At 38.9% G+C, this 23,016-nt stretch overlaps 1 protein-coding gene across 9 annotated transcripts in view; it reads right to left on the bottom strand.

The window, feature by feature from the left end:
- The window catches only part of GPD2 (glycerol-3-phosphate dehydrogenase 2), a 149,452-nt gene that overhangs the window by 94,171 nt on the left and 32,265 nt on the right, over positions 1–23,016 (bottom strand). For 8 of the 9 annotated variants that reach the window (XM_077956157.1, XM_015110135.3, XM_077956159.1 and 5 more), the window contains 1 exon segment: positions 14,159–14,268. The exons of the other annotated variant lie outside the window; for it this stretch is intronic. In XM_077956157.1, coding sequence (XP_077812283.1) covers positions 14,159–14,260 — 102 coding nt within the window. In that variant the 5' untranslated portion in view covers positions 14,261–14,268. 9 annotated transcript variants of the gene reach the window in all.

Below are 23,016 nucleotides of genomic sequence, written 5' to 3'. Positions count from 1 at the left end.
GTGTTGCAACTGAGAAGCTAAGTACCATGTTTATTTTAGAGGCAGTAAACACAGCCTAAGGCCCTACTTACAATTATGACAGGAAAAAGACTCATTTTGACTTCATATGGTTTTGAGTCACAAAAACACATCTGCACTCTACCTTTCCTAGACTATGTTGATTGAGGGGAAATAAAAAGGAGAAAAGCAGCAAGAATAAAACAGGTAACAACATGCTAATTTAAGACAAGAGGGCTTTGGGTTCCAAATCTTCCTAGACCTGCCTTCCCTTTGTTCACCCTCCTTTCTAAGGCAGTTTGATTACACAGGAATTTGGGATACAGATTTAATTGAAGGATTGATTCAGAGGTTCTAGGAGAAGCCTTGGAATGGCCACAGGCCCTGTATTAGCTGGGAGACCAAAACCCTGTGTCAGGGAGAAGGGGTGGTGGGAGGGAAGAAAGGAGGGGAGGGGAGAGAGGAAGGAGGGGAGGGGACAGGAAGGGAGGGGAGAGGAAGGAAGGGGAGGAGAGGTGAGGAAAGAGGGAAGAAGAGGGGAGGGGAGGAAGGAGGGAAGGGGAAGGAAGGAAAGGGGGAGCGGAGGGGAGGGGAGGAAAAAAGGAAGGAAGGAAAGAAGGAAGGAAGGAAGGAAGGAAGGAAGGAAAAAACCCTATGTCCTGAGGAAATCCTGGGCCCACCATCATTTATTCATCGAACTTATTTATCCAATCACTATTTTTTGGAGGCCTTCAAGGATTCTATAGCCCAGGGAACAAAACAAAAAGATAAAGAAGCAATTATAACATTGTTTAAAGGTGGATATTCGAATAGAGAAGAGGATACAAGAGCCACAGGAGCCATCTCTTATCCAGACCCGAGAAGGCCTCTTGGAACATGTAGCTAAATCAAGTAGAGAAAAAGTAATAGGCATTAGCTGGGTGACAAAAACCAGGAAAGGAAGTGGGAAGAGCATGTGTTAAAACCAGAAGTCGCACTAGAATGTTTTCTCTGCTTAGCACACTACTTTCTTAAAAACCATATCATACATCCAATATTTTTAAATTGCTATATTTCACATCTAAATCAGAATTTCTATCTGAGATAAATCTGCTAAAACTGAGTAGCAGCTGCCATCCTTAGGCAGGGCTTGTGCACTCTTGTTAGTCCAGGATTCCTGCTCACTGGCTTCACACTTGTACCTCATCACTTTATCCCCTGTAGGCATATGAGTTCATCAACCTTGGCTTAAAGACAGGAACAACTCCAGCTCTATCAAATTCAGGATCAATTCCCTAATTCAGCCATTGAAGCCAGAAGAGAGGAGAGCCCAACACACAAAACAAACTGCTTTTTGCCTAGCATAATTCCAACCACAGCTCCCAAATACAAAATTTTTATCCTGGTGGACTTGGGACAATATCTAATATTTAATAATACTTTGATGTTATTTCTGTTATATTTAATTATGGGAGAAGTAGATTTTTTTTCAACTTGTTAACCAATTTTCATCTGCATTTTAGAAAGATAAAATTCCTTCAGCATTCTGATAGCAAACATACAGGTTTTGTCAAGAGACTCACATAAACACCTACAAAGAACTGAAAGCCAAGTTCACAATCTTTGATAGTTTACATCCCAGAGAACGTTCACCCTGAACAGGATTCAGAATGAGATCAGTTTTACTATGTCTGTACATCATTAGACTTGCAAATTACAAAAAAAAAAAAAAAAAAAAACCCTAGACATTTGCAACTTCAGGTGAGACCAAAAACAAGATCTAATAATTAGTGTCTATTTCTGAAAGAAGTGCATATTTAAAGACCACAGGCAATTAACAACCAGGTTGTCCTGTAATCATGTACAGTAATAATTGGATTATAAAGTAGGGTCTCATGCAAATCATCTCAGACTGCAACCGTCACCCTCTCCCATAATATATGATTCGATCAATGGAATCGTTAGATTTAAGGGAAACTGCTTCCTGCTTTTTGTCAATAAAAACACTAACCATATTTATATATTCCTAAAAGGAAAATACAACAAACATCTCCTCACAGGGAATCCTAAGATGTTTTAATGGCCTTTATTCACTTCCTGAATCACTTTGTGATTCTAAAAACTGACATTTTTTTTTCTTGCACTTACATGAGAGTAAGCAACATTTCTCAGTGTAAACATATTCAGTGAGGGATTCATGATCACTCTGTAGATAGAGTTGCCAATGGTTACACTGTCATCTCCACTGGGGTCCTCACAAAAGAAAAAAAGAGGAGCCCATCCTTCTGGGGTAGCTGGGAATGAAGGTCTAGTTCACCTTGAAGGTATTGTCCAGATTTTAAGTGACTGTGATTCCTTTGAGAAATCACACAGAAGGTCTTTTAATAGCAATTAGAAAATATCCAAACATTTAAATTATAAAACTTTTTATAGCTAAAAAGTGAGGAAAATCCCTTGGCTCTGTCTGAATATATGTGCTTCAAATAAGTTAACAACATAATTGACTATATGAGCTGAGATTTGGGAGATAGGTTTTTTTGGTTTTCAGATAAATATTTTGAAAACAGAGTATGTGCTTGCTTTTCAACTCTGACGGCTCACTGAAAGTCAGAGGACCTGGAGAGTAAGCTTGAGGTTGGGGTAGACAGAGAAGGAAGAAGAAATAGAACCATTAGTTGCCTAGAAGCTGCCAGCTCACACCCCTGACATTAGCTCCTTAGGTGTCACACTCCCCAGAGAAAGGAGGAATCTTTTGACCAGTGAGGAAACCTTTAGTTATCCCTTGAGCAAGTAATTAAAAGAATCAAAATTTGATCCCAGATTTGACTCCAAATCTCATGTCCTCAGCTCTGCTAGGTCATCTTTGCCTGTATGTGTGGGTCACTTGGGCCTCTAGATCTGCCCACCTTTCTGGCATCAGCAATGCAGAACTGTTGATGGCAGTTAGTGAGATCAAGAGTCCTAGGGCATCTGCCTCACCTAAAGCCAACCACACCGGGCAGTTAAGTTGTCACACAGAATTCTATGAAATAGCACTTTTTTTTTTTTTTTTTTTTTTTGAGACAGAGTCTCACTCTGTTGCCCAGGCCAGAGTGCAGTGCCGCGATTTTAGCTCCAAGGTGCAACCTCCACCTCCCGGGTTTGTGCAATTCTCCTGCCTCAGACTCCCCAGTAGCTGGGATTACAGGCACCCGCTACCATACCTGTCTGATTTTTGTATTTTTAGTAGAGGTGGGGTTTCGCCATGCTGGCCAAGCTGGTCTCAAGCTCCCGACCTCAGGTGATCTGCCCGCCTTGGCATCCCAAACTGCTGGGATTACAGGCGTTAGGCAATGCACCCAGCCAGCACTTTTTCTTAATAATCTCCCTAAAGCATCTGGAAGTAGATCCAGAAGTGAAAGAGGGCTCACTCGTTCCCCATCCCTCTCAGGTGAATAAAATGATGCCCAACTGAGCCAACGAGCCAGTTCCAAGCTTTATAATCCAGACGGCCTTCAACTACACTTTCACCTGTGTTCAAAATTACATTTTGGCCAAATTTATAATGCATACTTGTCATTTCTCTGTGGATTATTTCATCAAATATAATTTTTCTGGTTGGTACTCACTATCATACAATTAGTTTACAGAAATTCTTTGTTGAAATCACAAATTACAAAACAAATAAAGTAAAACTGGAATCGCCTAACTTCTGTTTAAATCATCTATTTCTAAAACTACCTAAAAGATGCTTTCCTAGCATAAACATAATTTAACTATTAAGCTGAAGGATGGGGAGTGGGGAGAGGGAAGCTAAAGGACTCTCCCCAAAGCATTTATAGAAAGTTTCCTCCGTCTACAACATCCCTAAAAAGTTTTTAAAGAGGCCTTAAAATGAATAAATAGTTGAAAATGAAATGCAAAGTCAAATCAAAATGAATGTCAATGTTGCTCAGTTAGCAACAGCCTAGCAGCTCACCAGCTGTCAACGTTAATCATAGCTCAGTCGTTGACTCACTGAGTGACCTATAGAAGTACAGTTAACCTCACTGATTTTGTATGCCAGCAACAAAATAGCATCACAAACTCCTCGAAGGCCTGATGTGAGTTATAACTCAAAGATATTGCCATGGCCCCACTTTGGGGGCTAAGTGTTAAATAAAAACCAAAATTATAAGGAAGATGATAGGATGCTCTTCAGAGAACATTTCCAGCTCTGTCTGCATAATTTTAGTGCTTTGATGAAACATGTCTCTGAAAAAAACAGTTAACCATATAGAGTAGTTAAGAATAGTTTCAACTGGCCTTATCTAAAATACAGATTATTCAGAATCCTCATCAAGCTTTAGATATCAGATACATTCCCACAAATTTAGTTATATTTCTAAGAGAAAAACAGTTCTTCCAGGAATCCATGCATAGGGTTCTAAATAAGAGAGGCAAATGAATGATACAGTCTTTGGCATAACCCTAACAATAAAATTCTCATCGAAAGAAATATAGCTCATTTGTCCACCAGATTAGAAACTAAATTCAACACACATATGTAATGGCTAAATGTTTAACAAAACTTTTTCTCTTCGTCCAGAGAACACTCCCACACCGTGCAGTAGAAATGGTCCAGTGGGGTGAGACCCCTATAGCAGGGCGGACCCACTAGAATAAAGAGACATAGGTCCCTGGGTAATTGCAGGAAATAGGTTCCCCATCTATCCACATTGAACTATAACGTGAGCAACAAATAAACGTGCATTATGATAAGCCACTGAGCTTTGAGGATTGGTTATTATACCAATTAGCTCACTTCAATTAATACACAAGTTTGAGATATGCTTAGTTTTACAACCCAAGATTTACAACTCGCCTACATTGCATATAGTATACACAATAGAGAATGTACTATGAATGGATGAAGCATCATCATTTACAAAAATAAAAATTAGGAAATACATCCATACAGACAATACCTCAAAAGGACAGACCATCAAATGCAAGCCCTAGAAAGCCATGGTGCAGAGACATTTCTACCTTCACATTTAACATAACGCTGATGGCCCTTTAAACAAACAGGTAGCTTATGGTTCAACCATGAGTTCTTTCTTCCACCATCAGAAATGGCCATTTTAGTTGATTTTAACATTTAGGTGGGAACTACAGTGTTAGATATCCTATGAAGAATGTATTCACAATAGCCAAGATATGGAAACAACCTAAATGCCATTCATCAACAGACAAATGAATAAAGAAATGTAGTATATACATAAAATGGTATATTATTCAGCCTTAAAGAAGAAGAAGGAAGTCCTGACATTGCTGACAACATGGATAGCCCTGGAGGACATTATGCTAAGTGAAATAAGCCAGACACTGAAAGACAAATACTATATGATCTCGCTTATAAGTGAGAGTTAAAATAGTCAAACTCATAGAAGCAGAGAATAAAATAATGGGAAGCAGAGAATAAAATAATAGTAAACAGAGGGTGGGCGGGTGGATGTTGAGCAAGGGGTACAGAGTTTCAGTTATGTTCAAGGAAATAATTAGATTTTTGTTGTTGTTGTTGTTGTTGAGATGAAGTCTCACTGTGTTGCCCAGGCTGGAGTGCAGTGGTGCAATCTCGGCTCACTGCAACCTCCATCTCCCAGGTTCAAGTAATTCTCCTATCTCAGCCTCCTGAGTAGCTGGGATTATAGGTGTCCACCACCATGCCGGATAATTTTTATATTTTTAGTAGAGATGGGGCTTTGCCATGTTGGCCAAGCTGGTCTCGAACTTCTGACTTCAGGTGATCTGCTGCCATAGCCTCCCAAAGTGCTGGGATTACAGGCATGAGCCACCACACCTGGCCATCAAGGGAAGAATTTTAAAAAGCAACATTATTCTGCCATCAACAGGTATAGGAAAAAAAAACAATAATAAAGACTATTTAGGAACATTCGTTTTTACAGCACTTCCTAAGGTTTCTTTAAAGAGAAAGACTGGGACTGGCCTCACGCCTGTAATCTCAGCTCTTTGGGAGACCGAGGCGGGCAGATAACCCTAGGTCAGATGTTCAAGACCAGTCTGGTCAACATGGCGAAACCCCGTCTCTACTAAAAAATACAAAAATTAGCCGGATGTGGCGGTGGGCGATTGTAATCCCAGCTACTTGGGGGACTGAGGCAGGAAGAACTGCTTGAACCTGGGAGGCAGAGGTTGCAGTGAGCCAAGATCACGCCACTGCACTCCAGCATGGACACTGTCTCAAAAAAAAAGTGGCGGGGGGCGGGTGGTGGAAAGATTGCTTACAAACCTATGCAGCATGCCTCTGCAGATAGAATATTGTTTACTCAGGGAGAGCAAGAAAGTCTAGTAGCCTGAATTGACTTACAAAGTTAAAAGCAATCTGGTAATAAAAAAAGAAAAAGAAAGAAAGCAAATGTGTCATGTGATAGTTTCAGCTACAGCTACATCAACACTCAGGAAGAGTTACACTGATTTCAAACCCACAGATCCTCCTTAGTTCAAGCACCTGAAGAATGTTTCTAATTGAGGTTAAATTATCGAAGATGTTAAGGGTGTTCAAAAGATAAACAAATTGTTACGTTCAAACAAAGAAACTGCTGAAAAACAATGCTTAAGTGGAATTCTTGTAATTTAAATTGTTTATTTTCTTTTTTTCCTGCAGATGCCACAAGATTAAATTGTTTCTTAACTGACATCATATCTTAGATACTATGCTTATGATTTTGATTTCTCTTTAATCAATACTCTTTTGAACTTTAAGTTTCTCTACCTTCTACCAGTTTATCTGTTTAGTCATCAATATAAGCAAAAGCGTGCCAACCAAAAGTTCGGCTATTTTTTTTAAACTCTGATGTTACATCTTTCTTATTATGCCTGACAAGGCTAGGTCTACTTCAAATGTTCATATCCTACCTCAGGGGAAGGGAAAGGCTAGCAGATGCTGAGGACCTGCTATGTGCTAGGTACTGTGATCACTGATTTGTATGTATTGACTTAGTGCTTGGCAGAGAAAAAAGCCTGTGAGTAAAGTGACATTATTCTTACTTTATGAAGAAATTGGAATTCTGAAAATTTGTATAACCTGCATACAACAGGGTCACCAAAACCCAGTCACACTCATATAACAGACACATTCAAGAAGCTAAATGTTGCTTTATTTGGAGTCTATTCAAATAAATCCTAAAGTAGATCTTATTTTGACTAGAGTTGATCATTCTTTTTTGTTATTTTTGGTTTTTTGTTTTGTTTTGTTTTTTGCTTCTTGTCTAATCTTATCTTTTGCTACTGACTTTAAAACTTTTGAGTCATTGGTACTACTAATCAAAAAGCACTACTTTGTTAGAACTCTTACAAATAAGATATGGAGAGGGAGAGACTGAAATTACAAGTTAAAACAATGTTCTCAAAATTCCTGCTGATTTTAATTATCCATGCATCACTTTGCCTCTCATTAGCATAAATATTTTTCCTCCTGGGTTTTGCTGACACTAACAAAGGTAGTATAGGCTTACCTGTATTTCAACTCACCTAACACATCACTGTTATCAGGGTTTTTTTTCATATTCACTTAATTAACACATATAACGGAGTGAACTATAGTATTTCCTAAGCCACCCACAAGCATAGAGAATTGATGTCTCTTACAAAGTGAGAGGCTATTTTGCAAATCATGAAGATCCTGTTATCAACACCTATTACAATATCAACATGCTCGAACATCATGACTTTGGGAAAGAAGAAATAAATTTAATTGCATTTCATTTCAAGCTAAAATGATACATGAAAATTCAGATAACATCACTGACTTTGGGAAAGGAGAAATTAGTTTAATTGCATTCCATTTCAAGGTACAATGATACCTGAAATTTCAGATTTACCCCCCCCCCCAAAAAAATTTAAGAGTTTTTTTCCCTAACATTACCTGTTTTTTAAAAAAAATGTTTCACCACAGAATTCCAATAAATGGCATTGATATTAATTTATCAAAGAGACTATATTCATGTAACTTTTTAGCAACATATCAGTTATATAAATCAAGTATGCCATAATTCATATAAGCCTACATAGAAAAAAAAAAAAAAGAAAGAAAGAAACAGTGGGAAATTCAAGGAATTTCTTATAACAGAGAGGTTAAGTCAACAATTGGAGTTGATCTTCTTGCTCATCCTCAGATCAGGAAGCAAGGAGAAAGGAAACCAGAAGAGTGTTGGTACACCTCTCTTTGAGTCATTTTCCTATAACCTAAAATGAAGGATATATACCATTTGCTACTAATCCCAAAAGTTTTAACAAAGTATCCCTGAATGCAAGGTCTCCAGTGACAAGAGCAACTTGCTTTCTGACTACAACCGCACTTTATATTCATATCTTTTTGGACTCTCATAAGAGGTAACACTTTTGAAAGCTTCCTATGTGCCAGGAACTGTCCCAGGCTTCACTGCTTTTTAATAAACCTATGAAGGAAGTACCACTGTTATCCCTATTTTATAGAAGGGAGAAAATGAGGCTGAGAGAATTTAAGAAAATCACCTATAGTCACTTAGCTATTAAGATACAGAACTAGCTGTTTACAATAGCCAAGATATGGAATCAACCTAAATGTCCATCAACAGATGACTGGATACAGAAAATGTGGTATATGTATGCATGATGGAATACTATTCAGTTATTAAAAAGAATGAAATAGGCCGGGCACAGGAGTTCAAGACCAGCCTGAGCAATGTGGCAAGACCCCATCTCTATTAAAAAAAAAAAAAGAAAAAGAAAAAGAATGAAATCCTGTCATTTGCAACAACACGGATGAGCCTGGAGGACATTATGTTAACGTGAAATAAGTCAGGCACAGAAAGATAAATACTTCATGTTCTCACTCATATCTATGGGCTAAAATAAATTGAGCTCATACAAATAGAGAGTAGAATTGTTAGTATTAAAAGCTGGAAAGGGGGTGGGGGAAGACAGGGAGAGGCTGGTTAATACATACAAAGTTACAGCTAGATGGAATAAGTTCTAGGGCTTTGTAACACTATAGGCTGAATATGGTTAACAATAATTTAGTATATATTTTCAAAAAGCTAGAAGAGAGGATTTTTAATGTTCACAAGACAAAGAAATGATCAATGTTTGAGGTGATGGATATGCTAATTACCTTGATTTGATCGTTACACGTTGTATACATGCACAGAAATATCATTCTGCATTCCATAAATATGCACAATTATGACATGTCGAATAAAAATAAAGGGATAGATATGTAAATAAATAAAGGTAAGAAAACATACCCAAAAAAAGAAAAGTACAGCTAGGTGTTAGATGCAGGCAGTCTGCAGAGACTGCTCCAAAGATCACGCTCTTGGCCTTTTTGTTCTGTTGCTTATCAATGGCACACCAATCAATGAGAATTTCTCACTTCCCTGATTCTAAGAAGCTCATTCCTCTCATTAAAAAGAGACCTTGAGAGGAATGATCTTCTTAGAATCAGGGTGCCTGTAATCCAGTTACTTGGGAGGCTGAGGTAGGAGAATCACTTGAACCCAGGAGGCAGAGGTTGCAATGAGCTGAGATCATGCCACTGCAGTTCAGCCTGGGCAACAAGAGTGAAACTCCATGTCAGGGAAAAAAATAAAAAGAGAGAGAGAGAGATCTTGATTTCCATATTCTGAGGCCCACTCCTTGCCTATTTATGGTGCAGGGGGGAAAAATATTTTCACATCTGGGCTTTGAGAAAGCTCTCAGTGGTTCTCAAGTTTTGCCTCAGCTCACAAAGCCACCACACCTTCAGACCAGGTCATGGAAGGAAAAAACCTAGAATGTGTTATGTGAGCAAGACCACTCTTCCGACCTGAATAGATTTTTGTCATATCAACCACATCACTGGGGTTCAAGAAAAGCCCACATCATCACATAGATTTTTCCAGTTAGGACCTAGAAGGTATGAAATAAACGTTAACTTAAAAAAAAAAGTTTTAAACAGTGCTGCTGGACTATAATGAAGAAAGACTAGGGTAGCCCTGTGTGAAATCCCTGCACTCCTTCCCACCCTATTCTTGTTTCATTCTCCCTGGCCACTCCCATCCCAAACTTCCCTTCTTCCTGAGGACTCCTCATGCAGCCCTGACTTTAATGCTGTCTACTTCTGTTGCTCAAGAAGGTTTACTTGTTCTAAAAGTATCCCATGACCCCTTTTCCTAATTTAAATTTTCCTCTTCATCTACTCCATTCTCCCACCAGCCTGAAATTAGAAAAAGGAGACTCCTCTATGAAGTGCTACTTCCTTTCACTAGACCTTAGACTAGATGACCTCCAAATTTCAACTAGAAGTTTATTATTAAACCAACCTATACTAAATAGTGAATCACAATCAACTTGATCTAAAAAATCTCCACACCACCAGAGAGGTGTCTGCTTGCTCCATTCCCAGTGGGGTTGGGGTTGGTTTCTTTGAGTGGTGAAATGCTTATATTGCAGTACTAAGACTCTTGTTCCTTGGCATACGGGTGGTCTGGGGAGAAGAAAACTCAAGCTCCCTTTGTGGAAACTTTGTCACCTGCTTATGGGTGGAAATCAAGAAAAGGGGACAAGAAAATGAAGAGGAAGCCACTCTAAGACCACGCTAAAAGCCCTCAGATGCTTAACTGAGGAAGGCCTGGAATGTGGATGTTGTCTGTGGCCACAAACCTCCTTCCCTGGAGGTGGACACAAGCAAAAGAAGTCAGCCAACCTTCATCTCCTTTCCTCATCAACTTCCTTGTTGGAATTGAAGATTTAGGCTGCTCAGCTCCAAAAGAATAGTAATAGTAATAATTGCCCTCTCCTTAGGCTATAACAACCCTCGCATTCTTCTATCTCTTCTAAATCTGACCTGTTTCCCTTAGAAAATAAAAATAATGAACCTCTGGAGTTCACTTGGCTCAACAGTGGGCACTATTCATCATTGATAAACATAAGTAATAGCAATGTTAATAATATGCTTGTATGGAAGAAAAGCCGTACTATGCAGTAAATTGAGACAAAAGCATCATTGCTACCACCTCTAACCCCTAACCTGCTCCCAGAAACACCAGTCTCCACAGAGGCCTCTATTCTTCCACCTACAGTGGCTCTGATTCAAGCAACTGCATTCAAGGTAAGTGAAACCACATCTTATTCAATTTCAATCTGTCTTATGTTTAATTAATTTTTAAAGAATATACAATCGTTTTCTTTACAAATATAAGGTAATTTAACTATAGAATTGACCCAAAGGTTTTCAGGAGCTCACCTGGCACCTAAACACTCATAGCACTATCTCATCACCAAACATGTTTTAACAATGTACCAACTTTTATATTCAATCCATTTGTATTTAGAATATAGCCCTTGCTTGTATTTCAAGGAAGAAGCTTTGTCCTGGGAGTACCAAACGGGCACAAGCCAGGGGCCAGGAAGACAGAGCATGCAAGAACACAGCAAAATGTGCCAGAACCAAAGTCAATAGGCTGCTCTCTAGGACATCAGGAACTTGGGGTTTCCAAACTAACTTATTCTTAATATAAGGCAGTTTATCAGTTGGAATCCTCTTAGAAAACTAGAAAAAATATAAACATACAGTAGGTAAATATACCTGTAACAAGCCAATACTTTAAGCATCACTCTGCAGAAAAATGGAGCATACCTAGTCACATTTAAGGCTCCAGCTTCTACAAACAAAAATGTAGCCAATTAATGTATCTCAAAGGGCAGATTTTTTCTGACTACTGAAGTCAGGAAAATCCCCCCCCAGAATGGCTCTGATTGGCAGATATTTTCTGAGAGAGGACAGCTGAGTTAATGGAGGCCTGTGGTCATTTTATGTCAATGGCTGGAATAGGTTGTTTCCTCTTCTCATTCTTGCTTTTATTTTTTATTTTTGCCAGTCCCTATGGCTACATCGCACCTGCTACCCCCCAAATACATGCTAATGGCAGTATCTTAAAGGGACAGGAATCACCAGAAAAGAAATGCATATAGTTGGATTTCTTATGCAACTCAATGATTGCATATGCCTGTAGTAATTTTTTTCAACAGAACTTGTCAGGTTAAAATTATAAATGACTTCAAGCTGCTGGTATCCATTTCATTTGGCTATTAGGGTGGTCAGGATATCTAACTTAGGAAAGATAAAATGACAACATGTCCCAGGAATCAACAGGTCTTTATTTTGCCTTGACTTTACTGAATAAAATTCTCCTATAACTTGATGCTTGGGGCCAGAGTCTCTTCTGTTTATTCTATTTTTTAAGACCAATTATTAGAGAGAACTCAAACCAAAAAAAAGGGATGAAACAGTGTTACCTAGGTACAAATTTAAGCTATAAACTCTGAAGTAAGACATGCTTACTGTGGTTAAAAGATATAAACCACATATAAATTTAGCAACAACTCATCATATTAGATATCGTGACCTTTGGCATTGGCATTTTTCGGTATCGTTTCAGATAGCACTGGTAAAGATGGCAGAAGTAATCTAATCCCTTAATGCCCATGTCACAAACAGAAGTGCGCTTCTGAAATAGCCTCAGCAGAAGCCACATCTTTTCACACCTGCTTTTAAGGAACCAAGGCAATCTTTTAAAAGAAATAGTACATTGAGCATGATCAGTGGATGAGGAAGAGTTTCAATACCAAGTCAGTGAATTAATAACACCATTGTATGTATCGAAACTCCACTATGCACCCAATAAATATGTATAATGATTATGTGTCAATTAAAAAAATAAAAACTGCAACATACATGCATTGAGAGTGATGTCCTCACAGTTCAGAATGCAAAAGAAAAACTAACACTAATCAAAAGACTATTACTAATCAAAAGACTATTCAATATCACCCATCTTTAGCAGGAATCACATAAAAATTGGCTTGTTGAGTTTTTTAATGATAAGCCAGCAAACTAATTCTTCTTAATATGTGTTTTTATTTATTTATTTTATTGATTAATTGAGACAGGGTCTCACTTTGTCACCCAGGCTTAAGTACAGTGACATGATCTCAGCTCACTACAGCCTCCACCTTCCAGGCTCAAGCAATCCTCCCACCTCAGCTTCTGGAGTAGCTGGGACTATAGGTGTATACCATCATGCCCGGCTAATTTTTGTATTTTTTTGTAGAGACAGGGTTTCACCATATTGTCCAGGCTGGTCTCAAACTTCTGGGCTCAAGGGATCTGCCTGCCCTGGCCTCCCAAAGTGCTGGGATTTCAGGTTTGCGCCAGTGAACCTGGCCACAGTATGTGTTTTTAAAGTGATCCTCATTCAGGATATGGGATTGCAAGCAATGTGCCTGGCTCTGCCACCTTGTAGCACAAAGAAACAGAAACAAGAAGTATAAGACAAACCATGGCTTAAAGGCAGCCACAAAAATGTATAAAATGAATCACTCAGTTACAAATTGTTTACCAAATTCCTTCACCTTCATCTTTGAGAAAGAAATGCACTACACAGCTAGTATCCCAAAATGTCCTAATGACATGGGAGAGGGGGAACAAGAGACTGATACTAACTACTAAGGTGGTTGCCAGCATTTCAAGCCTCAAAAAAGAACAAAGCCATTCAGCAAAATTATTTCCTGGCATCAGTTTGAACTATGGGAAGTCACAGTTGTAAGGTAAAGGAAAAAAAAAAAAAAGAAAGAAAAAAAACTGAACACTTTATAATATTTGGAAACTTCTTACCAACCCTTATTTTCATGGCTTTCCTCCATTAAAATTTTTACCTAATACAAAGTAATACTTCATAAGTAACTAAACCTTGAAGAAATAAAACCAGGGTTCAGTTGGGCCTTTTCTTTTCCATTTCCTTTCTGAGTTGCCTGCCTTCTAATAAGACAAAAACTTTTGGCAGTAACACAGAAGGTATCCAGACATTTCAATGAATTAGACAAGGAAAGTCTAAATGAAGAAACCCTGGCACTCATAAATGAAGCAGTCTTTTAAAAACCAAAGAGCCAAAACAGAGGCTAAATAATGCTTCCTGAAAAAGAAATTCACTTTTTAAAAAAGGAGATACACACAGTTCTCCAGGATCATTAAGGCACTGTTCTAAATTAGTATCTTTCAGATCAAACTGAGAAACTTCACAAGTATTTTCTAAACAAAACCGTGAGTGCACACACTCCCCATAGACAGTTCTTTAGCAGATTTAAGTTGCATACTGTAATCAACACAAGTACAGTTACTTACTTGTTTCCTTCTGTAATGAGCAAACTGAGAAAGTCCTAAAACAGTCGCAAGAGCACCTCCTCCAACAAGAATGGTCCCTTTCACTGCCTTTTGAAATGCCATTTCTTAGCCTACAAAGAAAAAAAAAAAAACAAAAAGAAGTTAATTGGGATAGTTATCGCATAACCATCCCAATAAGAAAAAGACACTGTGTAGATTATGAAACCATGTTAAACTAGAAAAGAAAACATAAAATAAGGAAACTACTAACAAACCAATGTGCATACTGCAACTCAAAAGAAATAGCCAAAAAATTCTAGACAAGGGAACTGATTACATAAAAGTTACTTTCTGATCCAATAGGAATTAAAGAAAGAAAAGCAAATTAAGAGACAACTGAGGATATTTAAACAGTATAAAGTCAAGAGAACTGTGAAAAGAAGTGTCACTGGGTATTTGACAAAACTGCATGCTATACTTGTAAATTTGTTCAACACCTAATCCTCTTCTCAAGGAGAACCAGCAGAAAGAAGTCTTGGGTCACTCAACAGGACAATAAACATCAGCCTGCTTCAGGTTATTTGGCAAGTGTTTAATTCAAATTGTGGTACAACTCCCTTCCCAAGTTTCTCCCTTTCTAATGAAGTTTTCCCTACAGCCAAAAGCCAGCACAGGTATATTTCTATCATTGAAAGAGTCAGCTGGGCATGGTGGCTCACGCTCATAATCCTAGCACTTTAGGAGGCCGTGGCGGTGGGCGCCTATAATCCCAGCTACTCAGGAGGCTGAGGCAGGAGAATGGTCTGAACCCAAGAGGCAGAGGTTGTAGTGAGCCGAGAGCACGCCACTGCACTCCAGCCTGGGTGACAGAGCTAGACTCTGTCTCCAAAAAAAAAAAAAAAGGAAAAAAAAGAGTAGAGTTTATAGATAAGAAGTCAGAGGTATTAACGCCTTAATGCTTTCACAAACTGACCAATTTAACCTGCTGTAATTCCTTTCATTGGGGGAACTTAACAACAAAAAGAAAAGTTTTCTTCTAGCCAGAGTTGCATGACACCAACATTTTAAGAGAAAACCCTCCAGATCAAGCACTCACTGTATATTTCTGCTCACTGTATTTACATTTTTTTCTTTCTCTCATTTTGTAGAGACAGTGTCTGGCTCTGTCACCCAGGCCAGAGTGCAGTGGTTCAATCATAGCTAACTGTAAAATCAAACTCCTAGGCCAGTGATTCTCCCGAGTAGCTCATACTACCAAGTGCATGCCACCATGCATGGCTGATTTTTCCTTCTTTCTCTCCTTTCTTTCCTTTTCTTTCTTTCTTTCTCTTTCTCTCTTTCTTTCTTTTTCTTTTTTTTTCTGTAGAGACAAAGTCTTGTTATGTTGCCCAAGCTAGCCTCAAGCAATCTCCTACCTTGACTTCCCAAAGTGCTAGGATTACAAACATGAGCCACCCCACACTGGGCTCCACTAAATATTTCTCAAGTTCTGCGCTGTCTTAGCTCTTAACTTTCTTTCCTCTCACTTGTTTTCCACCACTGGACTGATAATGGAATTTTCTAAAGTTTTGTTGAGGACTTAAAAATTATTCTTTAACTTTTTCAGAAACTAAACAGATTGCACAAAAATGAAAATTCCACCAAAAATCCTTTTGTCCGCTTTTACTGTTAAACATAAAAAGATAACCCTGTGTGATCAACTAAAAAAATTTCTAGAGTTGAGTAATTTGACCTGCCTAAGACTTTCCATTCACAAAAGCAGGGAAACAGGGAAGCCACTACCCTATTTCCTTGTAGGGGTGGAGCACTGGCCTGTCTGGACAACACACCTTACATTCCACTGATACCTCCCAACTCAAGAAGATAATTTATTATGAAGGTAGTTTTAACCTAGGATACTAAAAAAAGTATCTCAACAAAATTATGATACAGTTAAATATTTGGGTCCACACTGAATAAACTGTATCTATTATCATACTATCCTAAATAAAGAATTGCAATATAGTTGATAACTATGATTCTATAGAAAACTCATTTTAGGATACTATAAGTTATATACTGATATGTGGTGACATTTTTTAAATTTTTTTCTTCTGATCTCATTCTTCCTGACAAACTCCTAAATTCTAAAATTTGTCTTCTTAATTAAGATTCTTCCCAGGATTAGAGCCCAGGAGTTTGAGCTTGCAGTGAACTGCAATTGTGCCACTGCACTCCAGACTTGGGAGACAGAACTAGATCCTATCTCTTAAAAAAAACCTGTAAAGATTCTTACCAGGAAAATATTCACTAGGTATTTGTATACTCTGCTGCTGGAGGTCTCTTCTTTACTGTCCCTTTGCTATATCAACCATCTTCTCTTTCCCAAATTATGCAGGACAGTTGGTGTATGCTGGTGAGAGGCCACCATTTATCATTCAGTCAACCCTAGGCAAAACCTTACATCCTAGGTTGCTGGGATAGTAAAAACCCTAACTTAGCAGATACCCAGTTGTCATAGCTCACTATCACCAATCAAGGTACTGCTGTAAATGTTCACATGGGTGCCTATCACACAACAATGGAAGCCCTAGCAGCCAGATAGCATGCTATCTCAAGGTTAACTGGGTTCCTCTGACAACTGGAGACACAGAATAAAGTCCTAGTTCTATTTACTATTTACCTTAAACAATGCACATGCCTGACTCATAGCAGCATGGTGGTCCCTAGGATATGAGTGTTGTGACTGATTGACTTATCACTGCTTCTGTCTTGTTGATAATGTCACTGCTGACCTCACAAAGGATACCACACATCAACATGGCCAACTGAGGGATGTTATATATAACACAGTCAATGAAAATGTTTCATTCTCAGACGTGTTCATTCAGCCAGTTAAGTTTGAAGCTAGTATTTCCAAATGAGTGGGTCCCTATGTTCCCTGCCTACCTGCTAGTATTGTTTTAATTTGATTTGTCAGAGACAAAAACTTACAAAGGAGGATATTTTCATGCATTTTCCCAATGAGCCACTAATACTATCAAAAAACTACATTCTCATATCATCTTGCAGAGTTAGCAATAATATCAACTATAATCAATAAAGAGTTTTCCTTTTTCAATAATTTCAAAAAGTAATGTATGCTTGGGGGCTCATTATTTCTAATGTGATCAAATACTTCTGTATGGTCATTTGGCTAACTCAAAAACAAAGGCAAGAATCAGTCAGTTTCACTTGACTTTCCTAAGATAATCATTATGATTGTTGTTATTATTATAAATGTTACAATAACAATCACTGCCATTTATTATTTACTAGGTAACAGGTACTGCGCTTTTAATTCTTTATACACATCAGCTCATTTCACCCTCACAACATCTAATTTCATAAAAGGGGCAGTGGTAGTTCAGAGGAAATCGGGGATTTCCCCAAAGTCACTGCCTAGTAAGTGAGAAAACAAGACTGAGTTTATGTTCTTGATCCCTGGGTGGTTCTGCCCTGCCTTTGGTCTCAAAAGGCAACTTCTCCCCAAAAGCTATACCATATTTTGTTGTCACTCCCAAAAGAAGGACTTATTCTCAAACAATCACACAAATGTTCAGTCCCTTGGCATTTGGGTTAATCTCCAAGGCAATGAAGAAGTCTCTAGAAAAGTATCTACTAGTAATCTTCTGCCAAGTAATGTAAGAACTTTGTTGTAGGGCCGGGCACATTGGCTCACGTCTGTAATCCCAGCACTTTGGGAGGCCGAGGTGGGTGGATCATTTGAGGTCAGGAGTTCAAGACCAGTCTGGCCAACATGCTGAAACCTTGCCTCTACTAAAAATACAAAAATTAGCCAGGCGGGTGAGGCACGCGCCTGTAATCCTAGCTACTCGGGAGCCTGAGGCAAGGGAATTCCTTGAGCCTGGGAGGCGGAGACTGCAGTGAGCCAAGATTGCACCACTGCACTCCAGTCTGGGCAACAGAGTAAGACCCTGTCTCAAAAAATAAAAAATTTAAAAAAGAACTTTAATGCTGAAAGAAGAAATTTAGAATGATATAAACCATATGCTGTGGACGACATGTACCCATTTACCATTGTAAGGAGAAACGTTTTCACAATGATTACAAACAAAACAAAAAAAGATTATTTCCTTCTAAGTAACAGTTTTACCAGAAAACTAGCAAAGAAGGGGACCAAAAATATACACAAATCTTTACTAACTTCTGCAATAAATGTTCAAGGAAACCAGAGGGGAAAAAATATTAAAAAATAGAATTAGCTTATTTGTCATAGCTTCAAATCCATGTTTTATAGCCTTTTAATTAAATCACATATATGCTGACTCAGGACTGGCTGCTGCATTGACACAGACCAGAGCTAGCGCTAATTCTTGCAAGGAGAACACCATTTGTTTAAGCAAAACCTAAACAAATGGTGCTCAACTAAATATATCTGTGAGATTATCAACTAACTGCCCACAAGGAATTAATAATCTATTTGTAGGACTAAATATCAAAGTGTGTCTTGTAACTCTGAACTCTGTCTTATAACTAGTTGTGCTATGCTGAGTGTTATAAATAGCCTGATTGAAAAAAAAAAAAAAGCAAGGTGCTGTATCATTTTAATGTTGCAAGAAACTGACTCTGACTAAAAGAATTAAAGAAGGCTTAGTGAATACAGGATTTTGGAGAAGGGTATTGAAGGGGAAAAAAAAGAATTTGGAGGGGAGTGAGTAGGGAACGTTATAGAGAAAGACAACTGGAGGAGAAAGGGGAGCATCATGGTACGTTCTAGGCGTACAAGTAGTTATCTTGTTTGGCTGGAGATGATGTGCAGCTAGAAATGGGGTTTAAAAAAAAGTCCAGGGGGCAAGAGAGAGGAAGACTGTGTACACATGAAGTAAGATATTTCTGGGATATCCTGTTGGCAATGGGGAGTAGAGGCTGTAGAGTAAGGAAGTAAGATGTTTTGTCTAATGCTCTGTAAAGACTACTCAAGTAGATTTTTGTGTTGAAGCTTAAGAAGACAGAGAGACCAATTAGAGGGCAATGAAATAGATCCCGTGTGAGAGGAGCGCCTGGTTTAAGGCAACATTAAAGAGTGCAAATCTAGAGGCGGATGTTTTGCAAAACTCTCTAAGGACTGCACTCAATTAGAGAGCATGACAAGACCTGACAACCAACTACAGGAGGCAGCAGGAACAGACTGAACACAGTAGGCGGTTTTAGTTTGGGCAGCTGGAAAATGGCCCCAACATTTCAATATTAAGATCAGAAAGAGAAGCAGGCTTAAGGAAGAAGAGAAGCTCAGCTTGCAACTAAGAAAATTTGAGATCTTGATGGAACATCTACTCACAGAAAACAGCAAACAGATGGATATTTGGGTCTAAAACTCCTAAGAGTAATAGGTACTTGGGAAACTTTTGCCTAAAACTGACAGATGTAATTGCTACACAATAAAATGTACTTACTGCTAGCAAACAAAAACTAAATTTGCCACTTCTCAAAGTTTGCTGACCCTTGTTTGTACCTGACTGCTGCAACTCATCTGGCTCAGCTGAATTCGTAGATGTCCTTGTAGGGCACCCATTATAGACAGTGACTTTTAACAAAGAACAACTCCTCACATCCTACTTCATGTAAATCCCTGAGTGCACCCACCACTTCTGCCTCCTCCCATTCATAGGCAAGGCAACTATGCATAAGCAAATTTATTCCAGAACCAGATCGTACTTCCTGGCCTCTGAAATCTCTAAAAAGTACTCACTCTCCTCCTCATCTTCCTGTCTTATCTTCTCTCTTCCAGCAGCCTTACTTATCAAAATATAAATTTAGCATAAGTAAGAATCATGCAAATAGGCTGGGCCAGTGGCTCATACCTGTAACCCCAGAAATTTGGGAGGCCAAGGCAGGAGGATTGTTTGATATCAGGAGTTCAAGACCAGCTTGGGCAACAAAGCAAGACTCCATCTCTATTTAAAAAATTAGCTGGGCATGGTGGCGCACACCTCTAGTTTCAGCTATTCAAGAGGCCAAAGTGGGAGGAATCATGTGTGCTCAGGAGGTGAAGCTTCAATGTGCCACGATCATACCACTGCACTCCAGCCTGGGTGACAGAGCAAAACCCTGTCTTCAAAAAAAAAAAAAAAAAAAATCAAATGTTGAAAAAAAGAATCCATGCAAATACATTTATCACTCCTCTGTGGAATAAGCCCTGGGTCCCTTTGTCAGAGGCGTGTGAACCAGAGGAACTCCATCTTGAATAGGAGCTGGGTAAAATAAGCCACCCCTTGTTTAGCATATAATCAAGAAATAACCATAAAAATGGGCAACCAGCAGCCCTGTGTAGTCCTTCTTTTATTCCTTCACTTTCACTTTATAGACTCATCCTTAACTCTTTCTTGCATGAGATCCAAGAACCCCCTCTCTAGGCATCTGGACGGGGACCCCTTTCCTGTAATACCTTCATATTTACAAAAACTCTCCTATCTTTGTGGTTTCTTATATAGAAACCTCAATTACCTTTCTAATCCCCATGCTCTACATTAGTTTAAGGAAAAAATGGGAACTTCTCAGGGTTTTCATTCTTATACCAGCATAGAAGTAAGCATATTTCTCTGTATCCCTTACAAGCATGACCAGTGGAGGGGCAGAGAGTACAGCTCAAACATCAATTACAGAAGAGTAATTTCAACAACAAGGCTTGGGGCATGTATTCTCCAGCAAGACATAAAGGCATCCCATACTGCATGCCCATGTTTATTGCAGCACTAGTCACAATAGCCAAGATTTTCAATCAGCCTAAGTGTCCATCAACAGACAAATGGATAACAAAAATGTGGTACATATACACAATGAAGTAGTATTCAGCCATAAAAAAGAATGAGATCAGGCCGGGCACAGTGGCTCACGCCTGTAATCCTAGCACTTTGGGATGCCACGGTGGGCAGATCATTTGAGGTCAGAAGTTCGAAACCAGCTTGGCCAACATGGTGAAACTCCGTCTCTACTAAAAACACAAAAAAATTGGCCAGGCATGGTGGTGGGCGCCTGTAATCCCAGCTACTCAGGAGGCTGAGACAGGAGGAAAAATAACTTGAACCTGGGAGGCGGAGGTTGCAGTGAGCTGAGATCACACCACTGCACTCCAGCCTGGGTGACAGAGCGAGACTCCGTCTCAAAAAAGAAAAGTATGAGATCATTTCATTTGCAACAACACGGGTAAAACTGGAGGACATCATGTTAAGTGAAATAAGTAAGGCACAGAAAGACAAATTTTGCATATTCTCACTCATTTGTGGGAGCCAAAAATAAAAACAAATGAACTCATGGAGACAGAGTCAGAGAGTAGAAGGATGGCTACCAAAGGTTGGAGATGGTAGTGAGGTTGGGGTGGGGATGGTTAATGAGTACAAAAATGTAGTTAGAATGAATAAGATCTAGTATTTGATAGAACAGGGTGACTGCAGTCAACAATAACTTATTGTACCTTTTAAAATAACTAAAAGAGTGTTTGTTGGAATGCTCGTAACACAAAGAAATAACATGCTTAAGGTGATGGATACCCCACTTACCCTGATATTACTGTTACACATTGCAAGCCTGTAGCAAATTATCTCATGTACCCAAAAATATGTATGCATACTATGTACCCAGAAAAATTAAAAAGAAAAAAGAAATTAAAAATAAACAAAAGCGATCCATGCTCTTCCAATCACCTACACTGAGAAATCTAGATGTACAATGCATTTCAAACATTAAATAAAAACCCCAAGATGTAACCTAGAGGTAGCCCTTTAATCAACTCAGCCCTTTACCTAAGCCTTTTGTGGTCCAAAGGTAGCAAATGCTCCTTACACTTCATCTGTGCAGCCACCCGCTCCTGTAGCTGTGCATGCAAAACCCACTCCTTCAACTCTTTTGAGTCGTGTCACACTGTCACACCCATGGAAGGCACAACTCAGAGGGTCAGGCCTCACACTCGCATACGAATCCAGTGACTTATTGAAGAAAAGTGCATGAGTCTTACAAAATAAGCATACAGAACCTCATCAGAGAAGGTCCTAGCAAACGAGTCTGTAATCAGACAGCTTCACAGCAAGTCCATAGTAAAACAGAAGAAGGAGTGAGCTCAAAAGCATCTTCTCTCCCAGCAGCACCGTTTTAACTATAAAAGTCAAGATCTCTGGGTGGCTTGAACTAGATGTGTTTTAGCAAGCAAACCTTTTATTATTCCAATTAATGTGATAACAAATGTTTTGTACAATCCCCTTGAAGGAGGTATCTCATAGTTCAGACACACCAAGTAACAATCAAAGCACACCATGTACTACCCTTTCCCCAAGGTTTACTTTACCGTGGGGATCATGACTAGTACTCTGCCTGCAAATGCATTCCCCCCAGCCAAGCAGAGAAGGACTTACACACATGTATCTTACACGTGTGATTCCTACAGAAACACACAGAGAGCCCTCGAGTGTACTTTTTGAAAGCTGTCAGACCTAAATGAACAAAATAGGCAAACAGAAGAGTCACATAGCCTGTTCTCTGGAAATAGAGAGGAGGTGTAGTCTGTAAACTGAAAGTGAATTCTCCTTTTTTGTTGTTGTTTTTAAAAAGGATTTAGGCCAAGACGGGACAGGAAATTGACCCAAGGGTTCTTCACAAAAGACAATCCCTACGGAAAGAAGTGAATGTATCAAGTCCTAAGAAAACAAAAGACACTTTTATCCTTCCTTCACCTTCTTTAGCCTTTCCTCTATTATATCAAAAGCAAAAACACACAAACACAACAATAACAACCTATAGTTGTAAAGAATATATACACTAAACAGAATATCAAATAACAAACAAAAGGGCTTTTCCGAAGTCACTGAGAAAACCATTATCCTGATAATGCAAGATAAATCAAAGAA

The sequence above is a fragment of the Macaca mulatta genome, chromosome 12 (assembly GCF_049350105.2).
Source record: "Macaca mulatta isolate MMU2019108-1 chromosome 12, T2T-MMU8v2.0, whole genome shotgun sequence".
Lineage (NCBI taxonomy): Eukaryota > Metazoa > Chordata > Mammalia > Primates > Cercopithecidae > Macaca > Macaca mulatta.
The sequence above is the reverse complement of the archived record's forward strand: the minus strand, read 5'-3'. Positions and strand labels throughout refer to the sequence as shown.